The sequence below is a fragment of the Protopterus annectens genome, chromosome 17.part0 (genome assembly GCF_019279795.1).
Source record: "Protopterus annectens isolate FY-2018-M chromosome 17.part0, PAN1.0, whole genome shotgun sequence".
In the NCBI taxonomy this organism is placed as follows: Eukaryota; Metazoa; Chordata; order Ceratodontiformes; family Protopteridae; genus Protopterus; species Protopterus annectens.
The window spans coordinates 112125069-112137294 of NC_056751.1; the positions used below are offsets into that span (position 1 = coordinate 112125069).

The 12226-nt window shown below is 38.9% G+C and overlaps 1 protein-coding gene across 3 annotated transcripts in view; it reads left to right on the forward strand.

The window, feature by feature from the left end:
- Positions 1–12226, forward strand: part of LOC122791752 (S-adenosylmethionine synthase-like) — a 452746-nt gene that overhangs the window by 172459 nt on the left and 268061 nt on the right. For all 3 annotated transcript variants that reach the window (XM_044059670.1, XM_044059671.1, XM_044059669.1), the window contains exon 3: positions 11382–11504. In XM_044059670.1, the coding sequence (XP_043915605.1) occupies positions 11382–11504 (123 nt within the window). The remainder of the gene's footprint in view (positions 1–11381; positions 11505–12226) is intronic.

Sequence of the window (12226 nt, forward strand, 5' to 3'; positions counted from 1 at the left end):
TCTTGTGACGTAGGGATTTATACCTAGTTTAGTGAGTTTAGCTATAATTCCAGAATGGGGGATGGTGTCTAAAGCCTTGACGAGGTCAAGATAGGCTGTGTGAACCACCTTATCCTCATCTACACCTTTGGTGACTGTCTCAAAGAAGTCGATCAGGTTCAGGAGGCATGATCTGCCTTTCATAAACCTGAACTGGGTGGGATCCAGAGTTTGGAGTTTACTAATGTCTTTGTTTATGTGTTCCATGATGATACATTCCATGGCCTTGCAGACCAGGCTCGTCAGGCTAATAGGTCGATAGTTCCCGGGATCAGTGGTGGCTCCCCCTTTGGGAGTGGAATAACTGTTGCTGTGCACCATTTAATGGGCACAAAGCCTGATGCGGGGCTATTATTGAACATGGTGCTTAAGTGGGGAACCAGTTCATTCTGAAGTTTGTGTAAAACGCAGCCTGGGATGTTGTCCTGTCCCATGGATGCTGTGTTTTTGGCTTTAGAGAGTGCAGCTTTTACCTGCGTAGTTGTGATTACAGGGACTCTGCATTCTTCCTGTATAGATATGGGCCCTTTAGGGTGAGGGGTGGTAAAGTTAGCACTGAACCTATCTGCCAGGATGTTGGCAATATCAGTTGGTTCTGTAATTTTCGTGCCTTTGTGCTGTAACTCAGAGCAGATCTGGGTGTTGCCATCGAGATTCTTGACATAGCTATAGAATGCTTTGTGGGTGTCCTTAGAATTAGCGGCAATTTTGTATTCGTAGCTAGCATTCGTGGAGCTTATAAGGGATCTCAGCTTCTTACTGAGGCTGACCAGGGAGCTCCTCCACTCATGAGATTTTACTCTCTTTTGCAACAGTTTCTTCCTTCTGTTATACAGTTTGTTTATGGCAGGGGACCACCAGATTGGCTTCCTTTTTTTTTGGAGAATAGCATCTTGGCTCTGTTTAGGATAGCTCGATCCATGCACTCGTGTAAGTGCTTATAGAGTGCATTTGTGTAGGATTTAGCAGGTGTAACTGTATTGTCCATCTGCATGGGTGTCATGAAGTTCACCACTTCTGTCTTAAGAAGCATGAAGTTGGCTTTGGAGAATTTTTTTACCATGGTTTCCTTAATGGGGGGTGGGGGCTGGATGTGGATATCAAGGGTGATTAGCTTATGGTCAGATCAGACCAATGAGGAATTGCCTTCAGGTGTGGAACACCAGTCACTCATGCTGGTAATGACTAGGTCTAGGATATTGTTGCCCCTGGTGGGGGTGTGGATAAGTTGATCCAGGCCATTGGAGTTTATGAATTCCAGAAAGCGTTGAGCTAAGGAGTTGGTACATGAGTAGTTTTCCCAGTTAATGGTGGGGTAGTTGAAGTCACCACATTATTAGGGTGTTTGGTTGAACCCTAATATTTTCCAGTACATCAAGAAAAGAGGAGTGGGAATCCTGGGGCATAGTGGGGGATCTGTAGCAAGCTACAATTTGGATTGCAGTTTTGCCCAGAGTTAGTTGCACTTGGATAACCTCGGATGCATTATGCTGAGCAACTAGCCTGGAGGTGTGGATATCTTTAATGAATATGGACACACCTCTGCCTTTGGTGTTTCGGTCCAGGTTACATGGCTGAAATGTGTGGTATGAGTTATAGCCTGGTAGTGCAGGGGTGCTCTCTGTAGCCTTGAACCAGGTCTCAGTCACTGCACAGATATCGATGTTCTCCATTTTAAGGAGTGCCTCGAGTGAGTGCATTTTGAGATTTAGACTTCTAGCTCTGAGTAGCATTACCCTCAGTTTTTAATTGCCTGTTCCTGTTACGGTGGTGAATTTGTTATTTGAACCTTGCCTAAAAAAGGCACTATAGGGGCAGCAAGAGCTTTAGCCAGTATCCGGAATCCCAGGGGCGACAGGTGCAGGCCATCTGTGGCAAAGCTTCGTGGTCTGTCGACCATGTCATCCCAAGCAGACAGATACTGGATCCCCTTAGAATGACACCAGAAGCTTAGCCAATTGTTGAAGTCAATCATTTTGTCCTTGTACTGCTGTATCATTTGGGGCGATGGTAAAATACTACTCAGGGCTAGGGTCATACCTGCCAGGGCTACAAGATCACAGAGCTCTTCCATGTCTCTTTTCATGTAGTCCAGGGAGGTACATCTCAGGTCATTCACACCAACATGGACAATTACAGAGTCATATTTGTACTTGTTGTGGAGTGACCTGAGGGCATGGGTTATGTGGCGGATCCTGGCACCCGACTGGCAGCTGACAGTAACCTTCTCCTTTTTTAGCCTGGTGAGTGGGACATCAGTGTGCCTGGCTATAGAGTCACCTATGACTAGTGTGTTTGGTACATTGTTTGCCTTATTGGCTGTGGTTGAGTGGCACACTGAGTCTGTGGGCTATGTGTCATTTGGGTTGTGTTGGGGGATGGAGGTTGCTTGCGTTTCTGCGTTAGAGGTCTCTGTTGCTTAGACAGATTATTATTAAGAGTCTCTGCAAATGTTTTTGTGTTACTATGTGTGGATTTTGGTGGTGAAGATTTAGTGATATTATGTGATGAGTGTGGTGTGGTGCAAATGTTTACCTTCTCGTCATGACTGTCAAGTTCAGTCTTGGTTGGAGAGACCTTTACCTCCAGTTTGGCTAGATAAGTGCATCTCTCACAGGTTGTAGTGTTGGGTGGTAGGAGGAGAGGGTTGTCTGTGTACATGAGGCAATTTCTACATTGCCTCAAGATGCCCAGATTCATTAGATAGACAGGAGAGAACACTGGGAGCTAACCCTTGGACATGCCTGAATAAAAAACTATTTTCCTCTAGATAAGTGAGAAAAGTGAGTACAAGAGCTGTTTTTCTCTAAGCAAGTGCGAAAAGTAAGTACAAGAACTGTTTTCTTCTAGGTAATGAGGAAGATTGAGTGCTATAGTAATTAGTAGCTTATTTAGGGCTTACAAGCAGCATGGTGGTGCTGCGGTAGCGTTGTCACTTCACAGTTAAGACGTTGTCCTGTTCGATTCTCAGCTAAAGCGTCTTCTGTGTGGAGACATGCATGAATGGGCGTACCTTCGTTGAAGGTTGTGTGTCAGGGCTGGCAATTCGGTACGTAAAAAAAAAATCTACTGCCAATCATTAGCGGACCGGAGCTCCGCTGTGGCGACCCTTAACCGGGAAAAGCCGAAAGATACAACAACATTTAGGGCTTACAAGTTCTGAACAAGTGCTGAGCATGAATAAGCAAATTTAAGTGCTAAAACTAAGAATCTGTATCTGTACTAGACGAGTTATAGGACAGAAACAAGTGCAAATGCAGGCTTTCAAATCAGAAAGTTGAGAGAGATAGAAGAGATTGCCCAAATGGCCAATAACTACAATTTCTGGGTCAGAACCACTCCTTATGTGGTAGACAGGTTACCTAGTGCTTACCACTCCCACTGATAAGCTAGAAGGCTTTCCCTCCAATAGAGAAAGGCTTGGGGGGGGGGTGCTCAGAAGCTTACATACAGTCCTGGATACAGCAAATCTGTATCTGGAACACTAGTTGCAGGAAAGGTAGGAAACAGGCTTACAGTTTTTTTTTTTTTACAGAAAAATATCAAAAACAGTAGTAAAAACAATTTCACATGCAGTGCAAGCTAGCACACTTGAGTATGTAGCAATATTAGACCAAACACAGTTTAAAAATGCAATTAAATTAAAAAGGACTAAAAGCAAGTGCAGAAAGAGTTTATTAGGTAGAATGTGGTAAAGAGATGGGACTGGGGGAGTGTCCCAGATCAAATCTACAGTGGGGCGGGCAACTGCAAAAGCCACCAAATTTAAACTACAAACCAAAAATAGGGAGGGATGGTGTATGGGACAAAACAGTTTCAACAGAGATCTAAGCAACAACTAACAGTACCAAGAAAATATACTCAGCTCTGTATATTTGCAGATCAGTCTCTCAGGACAGGGAGACAACAGTTTCAACACAGATCTAAGCAGCAATTAACAAACTCTATAACCAAAAAATATATACTCAGCTCTGTATATTTGCAGATAGTCTGGAAGGCAGTCCCTCAGAACACAGGTTCCAGCAATTAAATGCAGGCTGTTACTAACAGGTTAAATTTTATGCACGTGATCCTTGAGTTAGATAACACACAAGCTGTAAAAAACAGTTATTTCAAAGACTATTAAAGAAATTAAATGAGGGAACTAGGTTGTCAGTTTTACAGATCATTGTAGTGTGTAGGGTAAGTCTGGGGTACATGATGAGGTTATAAAAGAAGGGAAGGGAAAGGTTTAAAGAGGTTAATGGTGGAATGGGTAAAGGAATGGAAATTACAATATGGAGCTTTGTAAAGAATATTATAGTCTCAGAATTGTATTTAACATGAGAGGACTGATTGCTAAGTTTGACAGGAAAAAATACAAAATGATTATCTACATATAGAAGGAAAAGGGAATAAGAAGAAAGAAAAAGGATGAATATGTAAGTATAGGATGTGTATAAAAGGATAGTTAAAGAATATGAAGAAATTAGTGGAGGATTCTGATATTTTGTTTTATTTTTGTACAAATTTATGAGAAAAACAGGGTAGAATGGAAGAATTATTGAATAGGCAAAGATATTTTCTTTAAAGGAAGGTAGAAGTAATACCATAATAGGAAATCAAGCATGAAAAGGAAGAATATATGGCACAATGTTTAAAGGATGAGAAAGAACTAAGGTATTATAAACAAAAGAAAATAAAATTACGAAAGGTCACACAATAGCTGATGGAGATGGAAGGAATCAAACTCTGTACCCTGGACACAGGATGCAGCTCACTAACAGCACAGAGAATTAGTCCTCTGAGCTAACTGCCCCATCCATCTATCCTTATTTATGTGAGCTAACCCTAAAACTTACCTTGCCACTGCCCCTAACCCAACCCAACCCTACATAATATCTTACAAAAAAGCTATTTCCCTAACAATGTATGACTGCACTTTTTTTTTTGTAATAATTGCAGTAAGAGGTTCAGACTCCTACATAATGGAGGCAGCTCCAAAGAACATATATTTTTTTAAACTTTTAAAGCATGTTTCAGAGGTATAGCTCTCAACCTCTTGGCACAAGAAATCTGGACAAAGCCTAAAGTAATGAGGGGAAAAAGGACCAAAAATAGGGACAGATTTTAAATATTGCTCTTATAAGCTTAGAAAGTTGGTAGAATAACAAGATTTGTGTTAGGATGTATTTTATAAAGGATTTGAAGTCTGCAACTCAAATGTATTTCTTTATTTAGTGACTTCAGTGCTGGAAAACCCCACATTTTATGAGGAAAAGACCAAAAAATATGAGGTAAAAATCTGGACATTTTCTATGAAAATATGGACAGTTGAGAGCTACACTGGAAGGCTATGTGTTAGAATGATGAAGATTCTCTCTCTACATGCAATTGTGTTGTACCTGTGCTGCAAAATCAACTCCTCTGAAAATGGCATGTAAACAGATAACTTTCATCATTCTAATGTATAACCTTCACAGCTATTCAGGGAAATAGTAGTTATTCATTTCATTGCAATATTCTTTTTTTGTAGTTAAAAGCTGGCAATGTAAAATTCAGTGAATTATTACTCAACAAATGCATTCCTGTGCAAATTCATCCCATCAGAAAACCAGCTCTTTCCTATTGTGAAGCAGCTACTTCAAGTGATTACAATATGCCAGTGCATGGGAGGTGTGGTGGTTTTGAATTTTTATTATTTATTATTAAATATTTTAAACCTTTCAACTGTGGCTGTTTTGTGTAGAGATAATTTAAAGCTGTAAGAGTACATTGCATGTATATAGTGATACTGTACCAAGTCACTCCAAATAAGTCTTGACTGTTTGGTTGCACTTACCAGTTGGATAATACTATTGCACAGTAATAATTGGACAACCTTCATAAGGGCCTTTGAGTAGCTGATAAATATTAGCTGGGTGGTGGCAGTGATTTCTACCATATAGTCTGGGTAAAAGGGGCTCAGCTGAAGAACCTGTACCAGCCTTTCCCAGGAGTGTCTGTATGGTTGTATATAATTCTTATCTCAAAGTGTGTGCGTGTCAGTTACTTGGGCAGGGACATGAAGCACTGGTTGGACAGAGAGGATGCTGGAGGTTTTAGCTTGCCTCCCTAGGCTGAGATCTGGACCTATAGCTGTGCCTGTGGGGAGTCTTATTGGGGACCTGGAGAGAAAGGGAGAAACCAGCCCCAGACTGACTGTGATTTCTGTGTGCTCTTAAGGGAAATTGTAGTTTACAGTGTGTTTATTTATTATCCTTTCCCTATATGGACACCCCTGACTGGTGCTAGTGGTGAGGATTGAGGCTCCTTGATTGCTGGGCCAGTGCATGGGCGTCACAGGGACACATACCCATATACTGATGTTATATTGAGTTTTATCCTCACAGCAACATGATTTTGATCATTTTGCTTTGGTCATGCTTTACAGCTGACTTGCTATTTAGCCCAGTTCATTTTGGTCAATGCAGCCTAGACATAAATAAACAAACAAATAAATAAATGTTTGCCATAGTTTAAAGCAAACAATTGTGAATGTTTTCAGAAACAGAATAAATAATACAGCAGAATAAATATGAAATTATTTGGTATACAACAAACTAGAAAATGAATGGTATTTTGTTTACACAGCCTGACAGTCAGTCTCTGATCACCAGAGTTCATATCACAGTTGCTTAAACATAACAGCTCAAGTTGTCATTTGTTTATGTCACTGTTACAAGAGACACATGGTGAGCAAGATTGTATTGCTCACATACACTAGGGGCTCTAATCTTGCAGCCTCTATTACAAAGAGTGAGACGAGCTTTACACTTCCTATCACTGACAGCTCTTTCTCCAAGGTACAGCAACCTTGGAAAGAGAATAATAAAGTAGGGAAGGTGAAGCAGTTGCATTTACTCATATTGCTACAAGTTTGAATTCATGTATTCCATTTGTGTATACTCACATTTTCTGTGATATGACTTTTTGTCTAAGCTCAGATGAATGTAAATATGAAGAAACCATTTACAGCTAACATTTAGAGTTTAGATTTTTTTTTTTAGTTTTGATTACTTATTAAATGTCATACATATCCCCATTTGGTTTTAATTTTGAAGTATTTCAGTTTGACTTAATAGGACCATGATGAACTCTGAAGATATATTTCTATATAGATACATTTCTGAAATAAGCCTCACTGCATATAATGATTCTGTCTGCCCGTCTGTCTTAGTCTTGTTCTCTATATTACTGCAAACTTACTTCAGGTTTAAGACAAGACAGACGTCATTATCAGCTTTCCAGACAAATGGATGTTTTGTAGTTTTTAAGACAAAATACTGGAAATAAGAGAAGCTGACTTATGAAGCACAGGGATAAAGGTCTGCCTGCGAGCTAGATGATCAGCCTGTGATCTGGGTGCTTGAAGATTTGAGGAAACAAGGCAGGGATGATCAATTAATGCTGGCTCACCCATCATGGAAGGAAGAAATCCTCTGTAGTGCTGACACCTACTGGACGAATAGTTGTACAACAAGCAGCAGGTCTAAAAGCAATGTACATTTGGCTTTGTAAAACCACTTTCACATTGCACATGTACTGGCAAAGGTATAGCTGTTCCTCACTTTAGCAAGCATGCTTGTTAGTCACCAGGGGTGGGTGGGATTAAGGTTGAAAACAGAAAATCCCCCGATGGCTGCCTGGGAGATGGCCACAGCTGTGATTGAACCTCATCTAGTATGACTGAGCATGATCAATATCTGAGGGGCCTGATCACTAGCAGGCACGGAGGGCAGAAAAAAGCATTCAAAGTTATTGGAAATGACAAATGTTACAAAAGTATGCTGAGCACAATAAATATAACCTGAAAAGTGTCCTCATTTTAAATGTTCACTTTATGACATCACCTTATGAACTATTAATTTTTGAAATGTTACTTGAAGATTGATTCTGTATAGTGTAATGAAATCACAAATTCTGACAGAACTGTAGTATGTCGGTGTACATTTCTGAGGGGAGGATCCATACAAGTTGGACCAGAAATGTTGAGGCTGGGAAGTTCTGACCTTTGGCTGAAATAGATTATGCCCTGAAACTGAGAACACAGTGAAACTCCTCACAGTGCTTATTTGAATACTTGGCTGGTTTCTGAAGACTGGAGGAGTGTCTGCAGTTGGATGAAGATGAGGTTTCTGCAGTTGTAGGTGACAAATAAGAACATGGCTGCAGGAGGGGTTAGTTTGCTGTAAGACTAAAGCCTGAACAGGACTGGTTCAATTATCTTTTTAAGTGTTAAAATTGAGGCATGCAGAAGATTATTTTTATTTTGTATTTGATACTAATGGAAGAGAGTCCTGTCATAAAAAATGGGTACCGGCATCCCTGAATGTTGCTTAATTTAATTAGCCAAAAAGGAAGACAGAAACAGATAACATTTATATTGTATCAGCAACGACTCACATGATCTCAGTATTATTATTAACTTCCACTGCTTAGACAGGATAGACTGCTGTTTGCTTCTAACAGGTTGAATGCAAAATCATTATGCATGAGAGGAAAGTGTTGAGAAACTTTTCTAACACACACTTCCCTTGCTCCTAGTGCAGCTTTAAAAATGCATCTCTCAATTCCAAGCCTGCGAAAGTAGATGCTAGTATGCAAGTCACTTCAGTAAGTACAAAAATGACAATTATTTCAACGAGTTTCTTAGTTGCAGATTGGTTTATTTTGGCATGCAGTAAGTAGCCAGTCCATTATATTCTGCTGTGCATCAAACAGATTAGCTATTAATTATTTATTTCTTGGCCTCCAGATCTCTACTGTGCATATGGGCCAGTGTTCTTTTGAGAGGTATTGCATCTTTCATTAATACATGTCAGTTTTTTTTCTGTATACCTACTATTCCCTGACAAAGATACCTAACAGCATCTAAATGGATTGCATACCTCTCAATTGTACAGATTTTCGCAGAATGTCCAGATTATTGCCTCATAATTTTGGTCCATTTTTCATAAAATTGTGGTTTTCTGGCAAATCATTAGCAAGTTTTTAAAGATTAAAGTCAGAAAATAATGACAAGCATTTGACTTTCCAGACTTCATACTCTTCAGAAAATGTATGCTAATACAAAATCTGCTATGCTATCAACCTTCTAAGTTTATATGAGCAATGTTTAAAAATTGTCGCTATTTGTGGGCCTTTGCCCCTCCCTCCCCCATTGTTTAAGGCATTTTCCAGACTTCTGTCTCAAAGAGGTTGAGAGGTATGGAGTGGAGCACATGCAGTGGGCTTACTGTGGGGTCAGTACTCACTCGCACAAGCAGCAGAGTTTATCAAACAGTTGTACCCATTTTTGTAAACCGGTTGCTATTGTTAGGTCTGCATCCCCTACTGACATCATTAAAGGGATATGATCCCCTGAGGCACTCTCCATACTAATGTCATGGAGAGAAGTAAGCAGGTAATGCTTAATTATTCATAGCAGTTCTCTGCAAGTGCTTCTACTCACAGGCTGCTAGTCAAATCAATGTCACTGATAGCACAGGTGGCCACATCGACCCTGCACCAGTGGGCCAGCCAAATTAAGCATATCCGATGCACAGATAATAAAGTAATTATACTGGATGGCTATCTATATCCATTTTATAATGTGGCACAGACCACTGTTCCAGGAGCAGCAGGAGATATGACAATTAAAAACAAAGCACTTAACTGTGAAAAGCATGAATTCATTGAAACTCTATCAGGCTTCTCTTCAGCAAATGAGTCAGTCCTTTACTCCTGAGCTGTGACTATATTTCTTTTTCTGCTATTCCAAAGATATTAGCTAGAAAGTTTCCTTGATAAAATAGCTGCACAGCAAACTATCATGTTAATTTGCTTAACGGTTTGAAGAAGATGAGAAGCTTGTGTCAGTGAGCTTGTTATGTGCCATTAATGTTAGTATTTGGGCATATCTTAATGTGAAGGTTGCTCAGGATTATGAGAGCTTTTTACTGAAAACTTCATTTCAAATAGAAAGAGCTTCTGTTTCATGTCCACATTTATTTTTTGATTAATCCTACACTAGACAATAAAAATACAGATGCAGAGAACGTGTCATTACTCTAGCATGTTCTTTTCAACTAGTATGCCACAGAAGTTAACAACCTCTCTATAAAAACTGTGGGATGATTTCCAGAATGATATGGGTCTTTGATCATATTTTGCTTTTCACTCTCTATAAGCATTTCCACTATGTGATGTTCTAGTGACTTTCCCACAGACACTTTTAATAAACTGAATTAAATAATAATAATAATGTTTATTCAGAATGCTTTTTCTGCAGTTCATTGACTTGTCTTCTTTAGTCACTCACCTCGTCACACAACACATTTCTCATTAAGCAATTAGTTATTCACTTGCTCATTTAGTAAAGCAGTCTTCCTAACACAAAGCCAACAGTTAACTAGCAAGGACAATGACATCTGTGGCTGACATATCTTTCTCTAAAGACATCAGTATCTACTCTGCAGTCTTCATTTGTAGGTAGCATCAGACTTTCCCTAGTTATAGGTCATAACCCATTTGACAATGACAGTAGACCAGTAAAGTTCTAAATTGAATGGACTATGTGACCATACATTCCATTAAATGTACAGCCTCATCGTTTCAGCAGAAATAATGAAACAACTGGATTTTATAGTACATATAACTTTTGAAAGATTACTATGGTGGACAACAGTACTGAAAAATCAGTTACTGCATCTTGGACATACTCCTGAAATATGATAGCATCTTTAAAATCCTGTGCTCTGAATTGCTAGCCATATATTAGCAGCAATATTTATTTTATTACAGTACACTTAGAATGATTATTTGCACTGTCTGGATAAGTTCCTTAGGTTTCATTTAATATTTAATATTCCTTGCCATCTTATGGATCAATTATACATTCCAGCTGAAAGAATATCACTTTATTACAGAATATAAAGTGCTGCATCTTTAATGTTTCTTTTACTTGTGAGTAAATACTGTTGTAAGTAATACATGGCTAGAGAACATAGATTATTTAAAAAAATTAAAAATAATTAATACATTTTAAGTGAACTATAAGCAGAAATCTATGCTATAGCCTCAGTAATATTTTATGGTGTACAGGTAAATGGGAGATTAGCACAGACCTTGAATGGTTAAGTCATTCATCTGTTCCTTGCATTATAACAGTAGGAGTGAGTAATCCCATATAACTCATGGTCTGTAATGTTCTCTCACATATGTTTCCAGCTGGATGGAGATAAAGATCCCATTTTTACAAGAACAAGATATGAAGAGATGTTTAAGAATATGATAGCCAAATAATCATGACTGTTTATCACATTTACTTTTTTTTTCTACAGAGTGTGTTGCAAAAACTGGGATGATTTTATTGTGTGGTGAGATCACTTCATCAGCTACAGTGGATTATCAGAAGGTTGTGCGCCACACCATCAAAAAGATTGGCTATGATGACTCTTCCATAGGTAAGCACACTAAATTAGGCTTTACTTACATGAACCATCATTGATAGCACACTTAAAACCTATGCATTCAGCTATAGAGAGTACAATTGGCCCCAGCATGTAGCAAAGCCAAGCGACTGCAATAGTAATTTTAAGTTATATTTTTGTGCTCTTCAGATGTTCCAACAAGGGATTTTGTTTCAACCTTTTATATATATATATATATATATATATATATATATATATATATATATATATATATATATTTATTTATATATATATGGGTCTACTTTATAACACTGAAATTTCATAATATTGAATTTTATAACATTGAGCCCAAAACACTGAAAACCCAAAGCATTGAAAACTCAGAACATTGAAAGTGTGCTTCATAAATTTGAAAACTACAATGCATATGTAAATAACATCATGTCCACGTATAACAGCACCTAACTAACAAACACACTTTCTACTACGTTTCTGCAGGGGGGCAAGGCCCCTGCAACCCCCATGTGGGGAGCTCTGCCCCCACACCCCATGTAAGTTAAATATACCAACTCCAAGTGAGATCTTGGAGTTGGTATATTTAATTTATGGGGGGGTGTGGGGGCAGAGCCCCCCACATGGGGGGTGCAGGGGCAGAAACGTGGTAGAAAGTCTGTTAGTTAGGTATTGTTGTAGGTGGAGGGAATCTTATTTACTTATGCAATGTAGTTTTCAATGTTCTGAAGCACACTTTCAAT